Genomic DNA, 21,953 nt, shown 5'->3' with positions numbered 1-21,953 from the left:
TTTAATTTTCTAGCTCCTGTACAAGTATCAATTTAAGGCTCCAATTCTCCAGCTGATATACAAGTACTAATGTCATACTCTAGCTAGCTTGTGTGCATGAACCAGTTTAAAGTTCTAGCTCATGTACAGGTACCAGTTTAATTCTTTAGTTCATGTTCTAGCTCTGACAATTACAAGTACCAGTTTAATGATCTAACTCATAAACAGGTACTAGTTTATTACTTAAATTCATTTATAGGTACAGGTTTTAAACTGACTAAAAGACATGATTTCTATGCACTTGGCCTTTAATTTCATTAAGCTTTTTGTGTTTAACAAACAAGGACAAAAATGCAGTGATGCGATAAGCATTTTAATGTAAAATGTTTTGTTTTTCAGATAAACAAAAGAATAAGGTGCGAGTCTATGATGTAAAAGACACCAGGTCATATTGTTTGACAGATCTGTTTTAGAGGTAAAAATCTCTTTGATCTTTTTCAGGTGAGAATGAACAAGATTGGATACATTGAACATTTTGTTTTACTAGAATTATTTATGTTTTATTGCAGTTTTATTGGCAGTATACATGTATTTAGTCTAGTCAACTAATCTGTGATTGACAGCCGAGTTGAAATTAGATAGAGCTCAAAGAAATTTTAAACCTTTTTAAGTTGTGTGCAGTAAACATTGAAATATTGTCATTATACAAAAAAAAAAGATGTGTTGTGATTGCCAGTGATACATCTCTATCAGAGAACAAATGATGTAGAAGTTGACTGTATGTCAGCGTGCAACCTTAAACAATGAGCAAAACCCATATCACATAGCATGGGCAATCAGACAACTTTTCATAGAGACTTTTTATTACATAGAAATAAGCAACTGTTGGTCAACATACGATCTTCAACAATGAGAAAAACCCATACTGCAAAACAAGCTTTAAAAGACTGAGAAGACAAATGGAAAACAATTCAAAAGAGAAGACTCAATTATTTTAAATTTCAATCAAATATATACCAGTATGCAGGTTGAGAGACTTGAAAATATTGGTCTTGTTAATTTATAGATGCACTGACTATAATATAAGAAATCTCCAGCTAGCCTGGGTAAAATTGTTATTGCATAAGGTAATGAAGTATCATATATGCACTGCAATGGGAAACTTATTTCATATTTAAATATGGTTTCAAAGTACTTGATTAAAAATGTGAAAATCTGGCTTTATAATGTCTGTAAATATATATTACAGAAACAGGACAGTAAAATATAAAAATAAATACATATATAAAAAAGATAGATGCAAAAAAGAATTATTGAAATATTTATATATTTATATATCCTTTTGTTACCTCTATTGGTATATATTTTTTACTTTTTCTGTAAAATAATGAATTACTTTATAAATGTGATTACTTATGATGATCTGTCATATATGTAGAAAATAACCCAACAGTACAAAGACAAGTTTATATACAGACAGACTGAGAATCAAAGGTGTAATTCCAAGGTAAGAATTGAATACTGATATTTTGAACTTAACAACTTTGTGAGGCTTTAACATGGCTAGTTCCAACCTGCGAATTAGGGTTTTTGGCAGGTATCTCATATTAAAAAAGACTTGTTACCTTAAAATGTCCAAACCCCCAACCTGAAAGTTTAGAACTTTATTATTTGCTTAAAAGTTACCTGGTTACCTGAGGCAATTTTCAGACTTGACCTTGTTACCTAAAGTTGTACCCCTTTAGAGCCTCATTTGTTATGAACTCTGCAAAGTTGCCATTAAGTGTTACCCTTGTCAGTATGTTCATACAGACTAAAAATTTGATCTGTTCTCTAACGTAAGTTCACCTCAATTAGATGTTCAGGAGCGGATCCAGCCATTTTAAAAGGGGGGGTTCCTAACCCAGGACAAAGGGGGGTTCCAATTACATGTCCCCATTCAAATGCAATGATCGTCCAAAAAAAGGGGGGGTTCCGACCCCTGGGACCCCCCCTCTGGATCCGCGTCTGATGTTATGAAACTTATATTCAATGCTTTTTACCATAAAACACAGATCAAGTTCAAATTCAGTGGAATCACCTTTATCTAGTTATTTCCAATTATAAAGGTATATGGAAGCAGGGACATCATCTGTGTCCATTGAACACATTTTTCATTTATTTATAAAAGTCTTGCGTTGGATCAAACATATCAAATGATGTTATTGAACAATCTACTGTGACATGGTGACATCAGAAATGTACCTGAAAATGTATAAATGTCAAAGTAGTCTTTATAATGCCAACTTAATACTTACAAACAATAATATGGTTTTAAATTAACTTCTAATTCTGAACTGAGTTCCAATGCTTATTGCAAAATAACTCTATCATTAATTGATAAGATTACCAAATATATTATTTTTAATAACCATATAGTAGTAGGAGGAAGGGGGAGACCTCAAAAACCAGACATTTTTAATTTTCTGTCATGAATGAAAAGTTAATTAATGAATCTTAGAAAGTCAGACTTAATAAACCTTTTCAGTTTCCATATTCCACGGAGATCTGTACAATAATAAACAATTGATATCTTAAAGTATCATATGTCAGATTTGAATAATTGATTGGAAACAGCAGGGATTTGTTTATGGAATGACTGTAAAATTTTTCTGTCTATGAAAAATTACATAAAAAATATGGTGCAAACTAAATAACCCGTGTAGCGTGTGTTGTTTAAAGTTTGCACAACATTTTCAATGTTATTTCAAATAGACAGAAAAAATATTTTAGTTATTTCATATAGTTTAATCTTAAATTCCGTTTTTTAAGATGTAAATATGATCACATGACAAAATTATGCCTCTGAGCTGATAGACAAAAAAAACATTCAGCGATTAACAGTTGGGGATCCAGAACTTTTCCTAAAGGGGGGAGGGCTCCAGACATGCTTCAATGATTCCCTATATAATCAAACAAATTTTTCCCATGCAAGGGGGGGCCTGGGGCTGGGGCCTATGATTAATAGATGTGATATATCCAAAACTTAAAATATTTCAATATACAGTGGAAAAATCTACCAAAAGTTGTATTTGGACTTAATTTGTACATTGTTTAATTTTTGCCAAAAAAACTTCAAGAAATCGTATTTAAATGCTACTGCTTGTTTCATTTATTTAAAATTAATATAGTTCCTCTACACAAAATAGCTTTTGTGATCACATTTCAGTTAATAAAAAATGATTTTGCCTGTTGATGAAGACTGGACGTTAACCTCTGTATGTCTTTTAGTTTAACATGTCCTTGTAACTTTGATTAATACCCTTTAGTAGCCTTTTTACGATAGTTTGAATTACTTCCAACTCATTTGCATAACACGGCTGATCTAGATTGACAGCAATCGTGAACATTTGTACTTTAGGTATCAGTTTAGTAAGATATAATATCTATTGTGGTTCAAATCTATTCTATGTAGCTTAACTTCAATTGGTTTGGGTAATTACATATATTGATAAGAGTTCTATTAGATTTGTCCTGAGTAGAATGTAACAGTTGTCCACATTGGAAGAATAAAATCTTTGTCCAGAAAATATAGCTGAAAGAGAAGAAAAAATGTGCCGGGTCTTTGGGTCCGTTGATTTGTCTGTTTGTTCAAAATCAGACTTACGTTTTGGTTTTAGATAGTTTGTGCTCATATCAACTTGAAACTTAGTGCACATAGATATAGGGAGATGTGGTATGAGTGCCAATGAAACAACTCTCCATCCAAGTTCAAAACAAAATGAAATATATGATGTATATGACAAATTAGGGATTTGACCCCTAATTTCACAGATCACTGAATGAAATAATGTAAATTTGATACAGATTAAAGTTTTGGATAAATATTTATAAAATTTTTGTTTTAAGGTAGTTTGTGGTCATGTCAACTTGAAACTTGGTACACATGTTCGTTACAAAGTGTACTATTTCAATTATATGCCAACTAGAGATTTGATCAAGATTTCAGTTGAAAAGAAACATATTAGTGGGATTGGGTCATGGTGTTCTATGCATGATTTTTCTAATGACGAATAACTTAAAAAGACCTGTTGTTGGAATATTTTATGAGACAGACTTACGATATTTGATGTACATATTTACTGAAATAGAAATCTGTATTCCAGAATCTTTATGTTTTAAATTATATCTTGCATACTGATTTTAAAGTTATTTTTGTACTAATCTATGTTTTATATTGGAATATTATGTTTTTGCATGATTATACTTTGAAGAAAAAAAGTATTCATTTTTCTTGATCTATTTATTTACATGTAATTTATGTTAATGAAATTCACAACAACATGCCGTTAACCCACTTACTGCTTAAATAGCCCATTATAATTATTTTCAGACACATAAATACTTAAAAAAATATGATTTTGACAGAATATATCACATTTTGAGAGAAAGGTTCACTCTGGGTTAATTTAAATGCACTACATTTCATTCCTTTTAGATTAATTATAGAATTATTATATATTATTGTGCACATCACAATGTGCAACCAGTACGTGCTGTGCTGTCCAAGGAGGAACACAATTAATTATATATTGTATGTGTTTGCATTTATAAAATGGTAAAAAAAGAAAGAAAATGAGGATTATGCCCACTAGACAAAAAGTTCCATATTGTGCAGTCTGTTATCTTTTGAACTAGATCATTGGAAACAAGGCTCAGATGCTCTTTTTTTTTTGCCTTTTATGATTTTTATGCCCCACCTACGATAGTAGAGGGGCATTATGTTTTCTGGTCTGTGCGTCCGTTCGTCCGTCCGTCCATTGTACCGTTCGTTTGTCCGTCTGTCCCGCTTCAGGTTAAAGTTTTTGGTCGAGGTAGTTTTTGATGAAGTTGAAGTCCAATCGACTTTAAACTTGGTACACATGTTCCCTATGATATGATCTTTCTTATTTTAATGCCAAATTAGAGATTTTACCCCAATTTCAGGGTCCACTGAACATAGAAAATGATAGTGCGAGTGGGGCATTCGTGTACTGAGGACACATTCTTGTTTAGATCTCTTATAATTGTAGTTCAATTTATTCACAAGTTTAACAACACTCAAAGCTTACAGATTGACTGATTATATAATATAAGGATATTGAAGCTAGCTTGGTATGATAAATGTCTTGTTCTTGTCATCTGATTGAAGAATACACCAATTCTTCTTTTACTCATATCAATATTTTCAATTTATAGAAATATGCTATCACTGATTGTTATTTATTATTAACTTTGAAATAGAGTATCTGCAACCGATAAACACAGAAAATTCAATGTTTGGCCTTGTCAATCTATTTCTTGATAAAAAAACAACTTTTACCTGACTTAACTTTCATTCTGCGGTAAACAATGGTCATTCTGAGGTCTTGTCACTATTCAATTAACCTGTGTAAATATCCTGTCGTGTACGATCATTGTTTTGACATGACAACCTCATTCCATAGCCAGGTCAACAAGTGCACTAGGCGTACCGCCACTGTGTTATAGTCATATTAAATCGGCATAAAATGTGTCCAGTGAAAATTAATGCGAACTCTTGTGTTTGTTTTCTGTACGGTTAAATAAAAGGAACTTTATCCAATAATAGGTTTTATCCCAAAACGGGCGTTATTTCAATAGCACTTAAAAAACTATCAAGAACAAATTAGGATTCATTTTAAGACTCATTTGTCGTTGTTCTTGAGTGAAAATTAGATTTTTTTTTTAATATTGACATTTAAGGATCAGAGAGAGTGGACTGAGAAAGTTGACAATGAAAAGCAGTTTATTCTATTAAATATCTTATAACAAACATTTAATTAGAGAATAGAAATTTTTATCGTTTTTTATTGTACAGGCTACGAATGTTGAACCTGTGAAACAGATGTTAGAACGGATTGTATATTATATAGAACTTACAGCGATATGATGTTCAAGTCAATGTTTAACAGGTCAGTTCACTTTTATTATAGTTCAGTAGAAATTGTATGAAGTTTAAGATTATTGCCTGAAGACTGCCAAGATTTGAAAAAATATTTTGTGAATGATTATTTTCAGCAATATTTTTAACATTTTCTCTCTTCAATGGACTTATTTTTAGGAAAATGTTTTGTAATACACTCAGCATTTATTTTAATTGGGACATGGCATACAACATTATTTTTCCTTGCGAAAAATTTAAAGGCAAAACTGAAGGAATGAAATATGTGTAACGAATTAGGAAGTTAAAGTAATATTAGCTAATACATAAGAAAATTGATTTTTTTTTATCAACAACATTATGACATGGGTAATAATTTTGGCCACAGACGACAGAAGATAGCTAGAGTCATCAGGGGTGCCCACAATTTCAAATTCACATTTCTTAAAAAGTTTGTATGGACTTTAGTTTTTTCTTTGGCAAAACATTAAAATAATTACCTTGCTTATATTTGTCAATATTATTCAAAAAGCTTTTACCTCAAATGGACTTTTGACAAAATATTGTGATTCCAACAACACATTTCATATTGTACATCATTATTTCATTTCGGTTTTTTGAAAATTGACGAGATTAAGTATTTCCTTCCTAGCATATTAGTTTTTCATATGCTTTTATTTCAAACAGACCTATTGTATTTTTCATAATTTTATTGTATAGTAAGTTTACTATTTCAAAAAGACAAAGTTCATATAAATATTGTTGTTTAGAATTTAAGCAACAAATTACTTCCTTATTTCCATGTAAGAAAAACCATTTAAATACTTCTATTATATATAAGAAAAAATAATGCGTACTTGCAAACTGAATATTTAGAAAAAAATTCTTAACAAATGAGAAAGAATTTTAGTAACTAAAACTAAAAAATGTAATAAAAAGTGAAATTGAAAATTGTCACGAAAAGCGTTCGGCCATAATTCCATAAATTTGGCATTTGACAGCTTGATCTTCCATCAATCAGTCATTTAGTAACGGGATGTTTAATCTTCGCCATTGTGGAAAAAAATGTTGATTGATTGCCCTATCACAGATATTAATCAAAATCAGATTTCTATCATAGAAAGGCAGTGAAAAATAATAATTAAAGAGAGATTTGTAGGTGAATAAAGATACTATCTGTCACATACCTATTAGTATAAGAGTATAGAAAAAAGAAAGTTATAGAATACCTTATCAATAATTTGTAGATTGATTTAAGATTGAAATATGGCAGGCATTTGAAGGCTTCTTCCACTTATTTTATTGTATGTGAACAAATGGCAATTTGTCCATGAAATAAATTCAGCCTTTACATCATGCATATATCTCTATCTAAAATGTGCACTGCAAACAAACTATAATTTGTCCACAGGATATTTTAGGACTAATAAATTAGGTCTAAACATGATGCATGAATTATTACTAAGGAATCTACAAATAGGAAAACCGAGTAATTTGGTCTAAGTTTTAGAGTTAGTGCAAAGATTTACAGTAGAATTTTGTCAAATGGAAAGTCATTAATGTTAGATTATTTATATGTTTCAAGGTTTATTGTTCTACTTCACTGAATTAGTACACATTTTTGTTTAGAGGCAAACTGAGGCCCACTTCCCATTGCAGCATTTTCTTTCTGTGATGAAGATTCATTGGTGGACTTTGGTTGTTTTCTGCTCTATGGACTGATTGTTGTTACTTGGACATATTTCCCATTTTCATTCTGAATTTTAGTTTTATGCAAGTATTATTTTACATTGGAAGCTGAAGTGTCCAAATTTTTGTAGAAAATTCAGCAAACCTGAGGAATTATTTGTTTTACAGAAATCCAATATTCTCTAGACTATATGGTGATAGTATATGTCATTAGACTTTATATGTTGTTGGATTGCTGTCTCAATAACTCATCATTGATATTTTTAATTCAAAGCTATGAAAGTAATCATGTCTGACATTTTTCAGTTGATGCCTTTTGGTTGTTTTTGTATTGTAAGCTTAATGAGATATACCCCCCAATTTTTGTGTATTCATTGACCTTTCTTACTAAAGCCATTATTGCCTTAATTAAGCTTTTAAGTTTTCATGAACTAGTTGCTCCCTGAAATCCCATGGCAACAGACAATGTTAGAAAAGAAACCTTGTTCACCATATAGCTGGGGGCAACAATTATGATGTTGACTGGGGAACAATGTTAATATTTGTTATACACATCACAGCACTGCAGACATGGGATATCATTGATTAATATAATGAAATTTGTGAATGTGATATATTATTTTAATAACATGAGGTGTGTTGCTTTCCATGTAACAGCTTTCTGGCTGTAAGGTTTTTATACTCTGATTCATTTAATGATTATATTACTAAAACTACAAAGAGAGTGATGACCAACAGCAGGCTGATTCACCCTTTTAATTGACAGAATCTAATGCTGATTCAAATGTCTTAATCTAAAGCTGATTCACATGTCTGAATCTAATGGTGATTCACATTTTTGAGTCTAATGCTGATTCACATGTCTGAATCTAATGCTGATTCACATATCTGAATCTTATGCTGATTCACATGTCTAAACTAACTGCTGAGACACTTGTCTAAACATATTGCTGATTCACATGTCTGAATCATTGATTGTTTCACATGGCTAAATCTAATAAAATTGAGAATGGAAATGGGGAATGTGTCAAAGAGACAACAACCCGACCAAATAAAAAACAACAGCAGAGGGTCACCAACAGGTCTCCAATGTAGCGAGAAATTCCCGCACCCAGAGGCGTCCTTCAGCTGGCCCCTAAACAAATATATACTAGTCCAGTGATAATGAACGCCATACTAATTTCCAAATTGTACACAAGAAACTAAAATTAAAATAATACAAGACTAACAAAGGTCAGAGGCTCCTGACTTGGGACAGGCGCAAAAATGTGGCGGGGTTAAACATGTTTGTGAGATCTCAACCCTCCCCCTATACCTCTAACCAATGTAGAAAAGTAAACACATAACAATACGCACATTAAAATTCAGTTCAAGAGAAGTCCGAGTCTGATGTCAGAAGATGTAACCAAAGAAAATAAACAAAATGACAATAATACATAAATAACAACAGACCACTAGCAGTTAACTGACATGCCAGCTCCAGACTTCAATTAAACTGACTGAAAGATTATGATTTCATCATATGAACATCAGGCACAATCCTTCCCGTTAGGGGTTAAATAGTATCATACCATCATAACATATATGAGAAGAACATAACCCGTGTCATGCCAACAACTGTTTTTAGAATAAATGTGTTTAGTTCCGATGCAAAGACCTTATCAGTGACTCAATATTAACGCCAAAATATGCAATCTTTAATGACTTGACAACAGTATCGTAATTATATCCCTTCTTAAGAAGTCTATTCAAAGGTTTTGTAAGTTTCTGAGGTGAATACTGACACCTTTGTGCTTTATAAAGAATATTTCCATAAAAAATTGGATGTGAAATACCTGAACGTATTAGAAGTCTGCATGTTGAGCTACATTTACGAATGATGTTTTTATACCGATGATAATTTAGTAAATGTTTTGACTAAAGCTGATTCACACATCTGAATCTAGTGCTGATTTACTGTCTAAATTTAATGCTGATTCACATGTCTGAATCTAATGCTGATTCACATGTCTAAATCCATTGTTGAATCTAATGCTGATTCACATATCTGAATTAAGTATTGAATTTGTTTTTATTAACTAAAAAGTGGATGTCTCCCTATGTAATGATTTTGAATAATAGAATATAGAATTTCATTGATATTAAAAATGACATGTAGAATTTGAATGTTACAATTAACTGAAGTTGGTGTCAAAAATTAACAAATACAAATTTTAGTTAATACATCTGCTTTGCTATTTATTTACATACAAATATATCAATACTTGAACACATCTAATTAATATAAACTGTTAAATATAATTCATTCAAATAAACAATTACTTTTTATTTTTCTATTAATTGAATGTTAATAAAACAAAGCAAAATTGATTTTTGCTTTTTAAAAAGTGTTGAGTAAATGAATAAAAAAGAAAGAAAATTTCGATAAAAATTAGTGTGATAAAAAAAAGAAACTGATAATTAGCGACACGTTATTGAATTTTTTTTTTTTATATAATGTTAAGATCATTTGCGTGTGTATGTGAAAATTGAAAGTGGTATTTGACTGGCCTTTCAATAGACTTCGACATAATTTAATATCGAACTTCGGTTAAATCATCGAAGTGGAAAAACTTATTTGTTGTTACTTTATTCATTCAGCATTTATTTACAGCTTTACATAGATAATTAGACGGGGAAAGATTTAAAGGTGAAAGTTCAACCATTTACCGCAATTCAATGATATGTTTAAATGTTTAGAAAGTTAAATGTTTTGTATTAGAAGCGATTGTTAGAAGTAAATTTGTACAGGTTTAAATGGAAGTTAATATGTGGTCTCGGGATATCAGTTCAAGATAATTTAGGTAAGACTTGTAAATGGAATTCGTAAAATTCATAAAATTTGCTTTAATGTTGGAAATTGTAAATATTGATATACTGTGGATTCATTATTATTCGTTGGATACCAGTTTTTGTGGATTTCGTGAGTACCAGTACCTCAAAACCTTACTCCTATAACTAATTAGACAGGGAATCAGGATAGAATTCTTTTCTCCCCGCCTGCAAAATATTTAATTCTTTTTATATTGATATATGCTTTACATCGTTGATTTAATTTTACCAGGACTACTAGATCTTTAATTTTTATTGAAGTTTCAAATTTAAGTATTAAATAGATACCTTTGACTTGAAATTATTTTACAGCAAAATTTTAATTAATTTCATGTTAAACAAATGTATGTTCTTGGACACTAGTTTCATATATTACATTTGTTCAAATTTATCCTCTAAATTTCAAATGTATGAAAAGGTGGGAGTTTATGATTTACCATATTTGGTATTATCAATTTAAAGGTAGTGTCTTAAGTATAGATATCATTACCCAAATGGTTTGTCAGTGATTAGTTAGATTGTTTATTTACTAGGTAAATGTCAGGTAAACAAAGTGATGACCACTTAACTCTTCATAAAAACATAGAAAATGACAATTTTATGGTGTCTATTGATGGACGGTCTAGTAACTGACCAGTCTTAAACGTTCTGTGTGGTGTATATCGAGGATTTATATTTTTACCGATTTTGAATAAGAGAAAAAGGTAGGATATTTTTTGTAGTTAAAAAAAAGATTATTTCAAATAAAGATTGTTGGTACATTCATTTTAAGAGTTTGCATACTGACGTTAGGTTTAATCTGATTTTACACCCAACTAATGACACGGACACACATTTTTATGTAAAATTTAGTCTTTTATTTGCTAAATATTTTGATTCCGGTCATTTAGCCTTTTTCGGGAATAAAGATATAAATTGCAATTAAGAATTTTCCATCCCTAAATGATTGACTGTGTATCTTAGAATAAGAATGTTTAGTCAAAAATTTTTATAAAGGCCTATATATGGACCAGACCAGAGAAAACTGCCATTGAATAAAGGTTCAAAAAATGCTGGAAGAAAAAAAAACTTAGCATTTTGACCCAGGTTGGGTGACCTGACATTGATTCAATTTGAAGTGATGTTTTTTTTGCTTAGTTAGGGCGGCCTCCTTTTAACCAGGTTTTACTGTAAGTCATGTTTTTTGCTTAGTTAGGCCAGCGTCTGTTTAACCAGGTTTTACTGTATATATGTTAATGACTAGTTTATAAATATATTGTTGTTAAGTAGTTGTCTTATTTCCTACCAAACCCTTCCAACATTTCCTATTTACTCATGTCTTTTTATTTACATTTAAAATATATATAAAAATATACCACATATAAAATTCTTGGACCAAAAATAATCCAAGCTCCAGCTTAGTCTAGCTGTTTAATGTTTTGTATATTTTAATAAACATATAGAAAAAACATTTTCTTTTTCATTTTTTTTCTTTTTTCTTTTAAACATATATTAACACTTTGAGTTAACCGTTAATATGATCATTATAACCAATGAGAAAGCAGAAATTACTACATCATATGTAATATTTTATTTTGTTTAAATGAGAAGCTTTGAATAGATTAATCTAATAGGCATAAAAGAGAAATTTGGTCTGGAATTTTCATTTGATACTTTTTTAAATAGATTTTTAAAACCTTGTCTTAAGTGTTATATATGCCTTTATATTTAAGATGAAATAAAAGGTGTTAAGCTTCAGATAAATAGACAATAATATTCACTTCAATATATTTGTTTGATGAACAATTGACAACTAAGTCTTCCTCTCATAAATTTAAACTCTAAATTATAAATTATGTAGAAAACAGATCCAATACATTTTGCAGCATAATCCAAAACAGTTATTATATTTACAAATCATATTTCTTCAAATATTAAGTTTTATTTATAGTTATTAAAATTCAAAATAATTTGTTATTTGCATGATATTGATACTAGAAATGTTTTTATTCCATATTGGTATTATTTTAGTAGGTTTCTCTATATGAATTTGAGTTTGAATAAAAAAGCATATTCACGCTTTTACATGCAACGTTATGGTAAAATGTTTCATGTAAAATTTGTTTTGGTATATGTTTGTCATTAAATACATTTTCTTCTCTCGGAATATGGAATAAAACAATTACTGTCTTTTGTTTCGGTAAATATTGGGTTTAATTGACTTTTGAAAAACTGATATTTACCTCATCAAAAGACAGTAATTGTATAATATTATTTAAGGTGACTTATAGTTATAGAATATCAATGGTCATCTTAACAATATTGATTTTCTTGCTTGAGCTGGTACAGTAGGCAAATCTGAGGAAAACATTCAAGTTCAGATGACCAATGATAATCTGGTTATCGCTTATAATTTTACCTATGACAATGTTGATGTTAACATTGACAAGGGCACATGCACCCTTAGTTTCTACCTATAATTTTTCATGCTGCTCTACCTTGAAAGGAAATTTTTGTAAAATAACGATTATATGTATTTATTGCAAATGGTTTGTGACATTTTAAATCTTTTCAATAGTGCCTTTAAAGTTTTTATGCCCCACCTACGATAGTAGAGGGGCATTATGTTTTCTGGTCTGTGCCTCTGTTTGTCCGTCCGTCCGTCTGTGCCTCCGTTCGTCCGTCCCCTTCAGGTTAAAGTTTTTGGTCAAGGTAGTTTTTGAAGAAGTTGAAGTCCAATCAACTTGAAACTTAGTACACTTGTTCCCCATGAACTTTTGTTATAAATGGAAGGTTAGTTTGAAATAATATCCTCATAACTTGGATGTATAATTATACTTATTATGAAAGGTGATCTGTATAGATAATTATTAGATATACACATTAATTATAATTACAAATTGGATGTGTTAATAGTACAATTATTACTCTACTTATCAAGAAATATATATTTCTTCAATGGAGAACAGACGTGATTAGATAGTATTTGGCAATAAGTTTTAACTAATCAAAATCTAAGAGACCAGTTATTTTGGAATCAAATGTATATTTGATGCTTAAACATGTGACCATGCTCAAACATCTGTTGATGCTTAAACATGTGACCATGCTCAAACATCTGTTGATGATTAAACATGTGACCATGCTCAAACATCTGTTGATGCTTAAACATGTGACCATGCTCAAACATTTGTTGATGCTTAAACATGTGACCATGCTCAAACATCTGTTGATGCTTAAACATGTGACCATGCTCAAACATCTGTTGATGCTTAAACATGTGACCATGCTCAAACCTCTGTTGATGATTAAACATGTGACCATGCTCAAACCTCTGTTGATGATTAAACATGTGACCATGCTCAAACATCTGTTGATGCTTAAACATGTGACCATGCTCAAACATTTGTTGATGCTTAAACATGTGACCATGCTCAAACATCTGTTGATGCTTAAACATGTGACCATGCTCAAACATTTGTTGATGCTTCAACATGTGACCATGCTCAAACATCTGTTGATGCTTCAACATGTGACCATGCTCAAACATCTGTTGATGCTTCAACATGTGACCATGCTCAAACATCTGTTGATGCTTCAACATGTGACCATGCTCAAACATCTGTTGATGCTTCAACATGTGACCATGCTCAAACATCTGTTGATGCTTCAACATGTGACCATGCTCAAACATCTGTTGATGCTTAAACATGTGACCATGCTCAAACATCTGTTGATGCTTAAACATGTGACCATGCTCAAACATCTGTTGATGCTTAAACATGTGACCATGCTCAAACATCTGTTGATGCTTAAACATGTGACCATGCTCAAACATCTGTTGATGCTTAAACATGTGACCATGCTCAAACATCTGTTGATGCTTAAACATGTGACCATGCTCAAACATCTGTTGATGCTTAAACATGTAATCATGCTCAAACATCTGTTGATGCTTAAACATGTAATCATGCTCAAACATTTGTTGATGCTTAAACATGTGATCATGCTCAAACATCTGTTGATGCTTAAACATGTGACCATGCTCAAACATCTGTTGATGCTTAAACATGTGACCATGCTAAAACATCTGTTGATGCTTAAACATGTGATCATGCTCAAACATCTGTTGATGCTTAAACATGTGACCATGCTCAAACCTCTGTTGATGCTTAAACATGTGACCATGCTCAAACCTCTGTTGATGCTTAAACATGTGACCATGCTCAAACCTCTGTTGATGCTTAAACATGTGACCATGCTCAAACCTCTGTTGATGCTTAAACATGTGACCATGCTCAAACCTCTGTTGATGCTTAAACATGTGACCATGCTCAAACCTCTGTTGATGCTTAAACATGTGACCATGCTCAAACCTCTGTTGATGCTTAAACATGTGACCATGCTCAAACCTCTGTTGATGCTTAAACATGTGACCATGCTCAAACCTCTGTTGATGCTTAAACATGTGACCATGCTCAAACATCTGTTGATGCTTAAACATGTGACCATGCTCAAACATCTGTTGATGCTTAAACATGTGACCATGCTCAAACCTCTGTTGATGCTTAAACATGTGACCATGCTCAAACATCTGTTGATGCTTAAACATGTGACCATGCTCAAACCTCTGTTGATGCTTAAACATGTGACCATGCTCAAACCTCTGTTGATGCTTAAACATGTGACCATGCTAAAACCTCTGTTGATGCTTAAACATGTGACCATGCTCAAACCTCTGTTGATGCTTAAACATGTGACCATGCTCAAACCTCTGTTGATGCTTAAACATGTGACCATGCTCAAACCTCTGTTGATGCTTAAACATGTGACCATGCTAAAACATCTGTTGATGCTTAAACATGTGATCATGCTCAAACATCTGTTGATGCTTAAACATGTGACCATGCTCAAACCTCTGTTGATGATTAAACATGTGACCATGCTCAAACATCTGTAGAAAGGTAGACATAGGGATAGTGATCCGGCGGCGGTGTTAGCTAACTTCTTAAAAGCTGTATATTTTAGAAGGTGGCAGACCTGGATGCTTCATACTTTGTATGTAAGATGCCTCATGTTACGAAGTTTCTGTCAGTCACATGTTCAATGTCCTTGACCTCATTTTTATGGTTCAGTGATGACTTGAAAAAAAGTTCAGATTTTTTGTTATGTTAAATTCTCTCTTTATTATAAGTAATAGGACAACGATATTTGGTATGTGCAAACCTTGCAAGGTCTTCTTGCCTGTCAGACAGATTTTACTTGACCTCGACCTCATTTGATGGATCAGTTAAAAGGTTAAGTTTTGGTGGTCAAGTTCATATCTTGGATACTATAAGCAATAGGTCTAGTATATTCGGTGTATGGAAGAACTGTAAGGTGTACATGTCCAACTGGTAGGTGTCATCTGACCTTGACCTCATTTTCATGGTTCAGTGGTTATAGTTAAGTTTTTGTTTTGGTCTGTTTTTCTCATACTTTATGCAATAGGTCTACTATATTTGTTGTATGGAATGATTGTAAGGTGTACATGTCTAGCGGGCAGATGTCATTTGACCGTGACCTCATTTTAATGGTTCAGTGGTCAAACTTAAGTTTTTGAGTTTTGGTCTTTTTATCTAATACAATATGCCATAGGTAAACTATATTTGGTGTACATGTAAATATTTTATGATCTATATGTCAGTTGCGCAGGTTTTATACCTTTTCACAGATCATTGCTCAGTATTAAGTTTTTGTGTTTTGGTCTGTTTTTCTTAAACTATAAACCTTAGGTCAACTATATTTGTTGTATGGAGGAATTGTTAGCTGTTTATGTCTGCCTGGCATTGTTCATCTGACCTTGATCTCATTTTCATGCTTCATTGCATTGGTCAATGTTTAGCTATCTTGGTTAATGTTAAGTTTATGTAACAGTTGTAATAAAGCTTTATATATAGGATTGTTAACATAATATCAATGATTAGTAAAGAAGGCGAGACGTTTCAGTGTGTGCACTCTTGTTTTGGTTTTTTTTTTCACCGTTTCTAGTTATTTAAATTAGTTTCTTTCTTCATCCTAAAATATTTTATGATTTAAGTTGTCATGACATTGACTTTCATCATATCCGTAAACACTACGGTACATAATTGTGGATTTTTTTTAAATTGTTTCTTGTTATTAATTATTTATAAGATTTTACAAATTTTGCACAACAGTGAATGTTTGCCCACGAAATAAAGGAAAATTGGAAAAATTGTTAGTTTTCCAAGAAAATACTGACAATGTGGTCAATGAATCCACAGTCGGGTTAAAAATATTCAGTATAATGTATACTGCTCAGGATATCTGAATAGTAACACCAAATTCTCTAAATGACAAAACACATTTTGACTATTTAAATGTGTCCTTAAAACGATGTTCAGGCCACTATTTAGCATTGTTATTGACGTTGATATATTTATTTGTTTACATTTGTACAATTTGTACCTGAATGTCTTTATCTGTTACAATGGTTATGTCAAAGCATTTACCAAATAACCTTTGACCCTGTCCTATCAGGATGATTAAACTTAAGACCTATCGTCTTAGGCCTAATAAAAAAAGATATGTGTTTCCGGTAACATCATTTTGAAAAATAGGGTCGGTAGGTCGGAATTCTTTTTTTTTTTTTTTTTTTTTTTTTTTTTTGACATCGTAAATGAAATCCGGAAAATTATCATGGTTTTTCCAAGTCCGGATCCGTAATTAGTTTCAAAAACCGGAAGTGTGCCATTTGCAATGTTTTTGAAGCACCTGCTGTGCAAATTTCTTGGATTTTAACCTATTTGGAATACCTTTTGACATAATAATAAAATGTTTGACTGGCTTTCTATGCAAGTAGAAGCAAGAGAGAAAAAATATTATGTCATCTATCAGAAGCCTGTGTCAAAAACGGGGTCGGTTGATACAATTTTTTTTTTTTTTTTTTTGAAGATCCAATAAAAAAGTTAGGGTCGGGGGCTAAAATACAGGGTCGGTCGGGTTACCGGAAACATCGATCTTTTTTTTCTCGGCCTTACACAAGCTATGTTTTAAATGTACATGTTAACTTATCAGATGCTCTTTGCTTTGTTTTCTGAATGCATGCTATAGAGGGGTGTTCGTGACTCACATTTGCTTAATTCTAAAGACTTATTTTATGACTTCTTGATAAAATAGACTGAAATATTATTACAGAGATTTTTTGTGTCATTTATGAATGGCCAGCCTTTTATCTTTTTATATTCATTATGAACCAAGTTCTTCAAATCTTTTTTCCCCTGGTGGAACTCGTGAAAAAACTGCTAGTCATCACTTATATTTCTATTGTTTACCCCTGTGAGATGATAATGAATAATTCATGAATATGCATGAACATTTCATGAACTGTTCATGAACAGATTTCATGAACAGTTCATCATATCTTCATGAACATTTGATGAGCAATTCATGAACTGAAAATCGACAGTAATGTTCATGAACTTTAATGTTCATGAACAATTCATGAACAAGAAAGGTTCATGAGCATTTAAATATTCATGAACAACAATGATCATGAACCCTTTCTTGTTCATGAATTGTTCATGAACATTGAAGTTCATGAACACTTAAATGTTCATGAACCTTTCTTGTTCATGAATTGTTCCAGTAGATTCCACTGGAATTATCACTGGTAAATCCACAAACTGATTAACTAATATAAAAATTATGTGTGATATATAAACTTCTCTTCCTTTCTGTAATTCAAAACTTGCTGTCTCTGTATTTCCAACAATAATTGCTGAATAAAGGTATTAAAATGGAGTCTGCATAAAATCTGTTTCATATCATTGCTGGCAGCTCATATTTAATCCCCTAAAAGTACAAAAATATCCACAAAGAATCAATTGTTCAAGAGGTAATGATTGTATGAAGCAATACATTCAATAGAAACAGCATTATGCATCTTAAATTGCATTGGAAGTTTAAGTTAAACTCAAATTTAGTACCCCCCCCCCCCCCCCCCCCCCCCCTCTTTAACCCTTGAAGATGAAACTGGCGACTTAAATTATTATTAACGTTTCACCAAGTTAATTTACGATGAATATTATTCACACAATTTAATTTCTACATATCAGATTATCATATATACCCATGTACCATTTACATGTCAGATTACGATATGTCTGTTATGAATGTGACAACAATATATCAATTTATCATTCTTCATTAATTTATTGTCTGCCTAAACTTTCTGATGTTTTGCTCAGATTAAAATCCTAAATGTTTTATATTGCCTCAACAAATTGTATTTCATAATCATTATATGTTAAATCAAATACTTATCTGAAAACATCTGCGTTTGGATTCTCCATTTTTGTTATCCAGCGTAATCATATTACGTCATATTTGCAAGTGCGTTTAAGTCAAGGTGTCAATCTCGTCCCATATAATATCGGCCCGAAGTTGATTCGTCCCTGTTATGGTATTTCAGTGAACTTCTCAAAATCGGTCGACCGTTGGACTACGGAAACAGCCGATTTGCGGGGTTTACCGGTTTGTAGAAATTTAAAATCACAAGAGTTACTTCCCCTTAATATGGGTGTTTGAGAATGTTTTGAAAATGTATTTCACTTTCATTAAAATATACGTTTTCCTTTAAAAATTTTAGTTTTGTATATAATATCTATCTTAAAATACAGCTACAACTTCTATTTCATCTTATTTTATTTTTTTATTTTGCAGGAATAAAAAAATAAAAACACCATACATTTATGATATTTCACGAATAATTAGGTAAAATGTTCTACTCTAAACAGTCGAAACGATACCTATGATACTCATTTGTACGTGTGATGTAAGTTATAAATGTTACACCTAGTGATTCATCAAAACTTCATGAACATTCATAAATACTTTTAATGAACATTTCATGAATTTTTATGAGCAGCTAGTGATTCATCAAAACTTCATGAACATTCATAAAATACTTTTAATGAACAGTTCATGAATTAAATTCATGAACCTTCATTTATGAATTATTTATGAATTTTCATGTACCATTCATGAACATTCACGAACCATTCATGATAGTTCATGAAGTCATGAATTTCTTCTCGCCGGGGTAACATTAAAACACCAAAATTGTGTACAATTTGAAAAATTTTGGTGTTCAGGACCTTTGGCCCTGTGGCCATGTTTCAAAAATTCTGTATTTATCTAGTTTTCAGTTTGACAAACACCTTAAATTTCTATTCAATTCATTCATATCAAACTTATGTTTCTTGTTGACGTACAGTTTCTTGTTGACATACAGTTTCTTGTTGACGTACAGTTTCAGCACTGATTAATTGTTCAAGTTCCATGACAGATTTGGTTTTTTCCTTGCAGATTAAATAATTTACTGTTTATACCTCAGGGGGCTGTTAAATAGAATGTTCTTCTGTTGGTCCCTCTTTCTGAATTTTATTTCTGTGCTTCCAAACCTTTGACATAGTTTTGTGGATATATCTGCTGATTTTACTCTAATGATTTAATGTTTATATTTCTTTTCGTTCTAATGTTTTTTAGTGCATGGTTATTTTTGTTTGACATATGTGGTCATTGGTTTTAGTCATATCCACAATGGTACAGTAATTAAGAATTATTGTTGGTCATCTAAACGTGATTGATTTTCTTGCTTGAGCCGTTACGCTAAAAGCGAGTAAAGCAATTGAGTATTGAGATGACCAATGATGATCTGTTTCTCACCATTTTTGACGATGTTGATGTTTACATTAACAATGGCACGTGCACCCTTAGTTTTCTAGTGATAATTTTTCGTATCACTCTACTCGTAACAGTGCTGAGAAAGGAAATTATCGATGGAAAATTTCGTGAATAGCGATGAATATTTTTATCCGCCATGTCTGACAAGTTAACACAGGACCTTTCTGGGAATCAATACCATATTTTGTGAAGCTCATACTTTGTTTTTTATCTACATTATTTTGGTAAATAATGGACTTGTGCAAAGGCTAATTGCATTAAATATGGGAAGATAGGGTGGAGGTACAGTGACATGCCGTATCTAGTGATAATATAAGTGAGCCAGTTAAGACCTTTAAAAGATTTTCATATATGATACAAGTATATCGTTTGTGAAAACACAGTGGGTTAAATACAGGCTTAATGAAGACCATTTAAAGTTTAGATCGGATTTGACAGCAATTCATGTATGTGTACAGTAATTATCAAGAGGTATGGCTAATTCTTTGAGTTTAGATGAAAAAAAATCATTTATAATATAAATTTTAGTTCCTAGCTGTTAATTTTAATAAATTTTACATAATAACTGTAACTCTCTGTTCACTTTTATAATGCTTTCGTCCAAAGTTTAGCAAAATGTCACTAAAAGTGTTTTTATGATAAAAATGCCTACCCCGGATAGGTGATTATTATTTATCTTCTAAATAAGGCCTTTTTGTCCAAAATAAGAATGTGCAAAGATAATTGAACTTTTGCTTTCAGATTTCACAAAGAGGTGCTTAAATATCATAAAAACATGTAGAAGGTGATACAATGACATGTTAAATTAATATTTCTGTCCATTGGTCTGATGTTGTCTCATTGGCAATAATATCACATCTCCTTCAGTGTTTTTATATTTTAGGATATGTTGGGTGTTTTTTTTGCTGTTGAAGCATGGTAAATGTCAGATGATTTTTTTTCTAAACTCTAAAAGGATAAGACTTTTGTAGTTAATAGCAAATAATTAAGTCCGTCTTTGTGATCGACTTTTCCACTGGAGAGGTCCTGAATTCTTTATTTGATAAACAGGTCTTTTGAACCAGACATTTTGATTGGTGCTCCCTGGGGGAAAGACCCAATCAGCTGATAGCATAGTTTTATCCAGATATGTAAATGGGGAGCTTTTTCGGAGTAATTAAATGATGATTTCTCTTGACTAGGCCTTGATGTGTCTAAATGTAACCAGCATAGAGCATCGGAATATACAACTTCATTATTCAAGTTAAGGATTTTTTGCTTGTCATGTTTTAGAATTTTTGTCAGATTTTCAGAATCCTCTGGTTTTATCCATTTGAATGCCTTAAATTTTTTGCCCATTGACCCCCAATTTTCTTTTAATAAATATTTTGCATATATATATGATAAGCCATTTGTAAAAGTCTTATAAAATCTTATTTATTTTTTAATAGTTTTTGAGAACTTTAACTTGTCAATGATAAAGCTATGAAAAGTCAAGAGAGAACTTTTTCCCGCCCAAATTTCAATGGCTAATATCTCGAAAACAAATTAAGCACATTGACCTCTATATAATTTTTATGCTATTTTGATTCCTTGAATAATTCCCTATCATATATATATACTAGTTTTATGAAAAATTATTTATTTTGAAACTCAGTAGCTGACCTTCCTTAAGTCAATGCAGTTTAGCATCCAAAGAGTATGTGTTTTAAAATATTATTTTTAGACAAGTCGAGTAACATTATGTTGAGTATCAATATTTATATTTGACATGTTAAGGTGGTACCTA

At 31.4% G+C, this 21,953-nt stretch overlaps 1 protein-coding gene across 14 annotated transcripts in view; it reads left to right on the top strand.

The window, feature by feature from the left end:
- The window catches only part of LOC139496231 (hydroxysteroid 11-beta-dehydrogenase 1-like protein), a 98,720-nt gene that overhangs the window by 50,162 nt on the left and 26,605 nt on the right, over positions 1–21,953 (top strand). For 7 of the 14 annotated variants that reach the window (XM_071284712.1, XM_071284713.1, XM_071284711.1 and 4 more), the window contains 3 exons: positions 379–454; positions 1,418–1,486; positions 5,837–5,930. In XM_071284712.1, coding sequence (XP_071140813.1) covers positions 5,905–5,930 — 26 coding nt within the window. In that variant the 5' untranslated portion in view covers positions 379–454; positions 1,418–1,486; positions 5,837–5,904. Of the gene's footprint in view, positions 1–378; positions 481–1,417; positions 1,487–5,836; positions 5,931–10,325; positions 10,432–10,997; positions 11,164–21,953 lie in introns of those variants that run through there. The other 7 variants (XM_071284717.1, XM_071284721.1, XM_071284720.1 and 4 more) reach the window with 3 other exon arrangements.

Source organism: Mytilus edulis, chromosome 11 (genome assembly GCF_963676685.1).
Source record: "Mytilus edulis chromosome 11, xbMytEdul2.2, whole genome shotgun sequence".
Taxonomy (NCBI): Eukaryota; Metazoa; Mollusca; class Bivalvia; order Mytilida; family Mytilidae; genus Mytilus; species Mytilus edulis.
The sequence above is the reverse complement of the archived record's forward strand: the minus strand, read 5'-3'. Positions and strand labels throughout refer to the sequence as shown.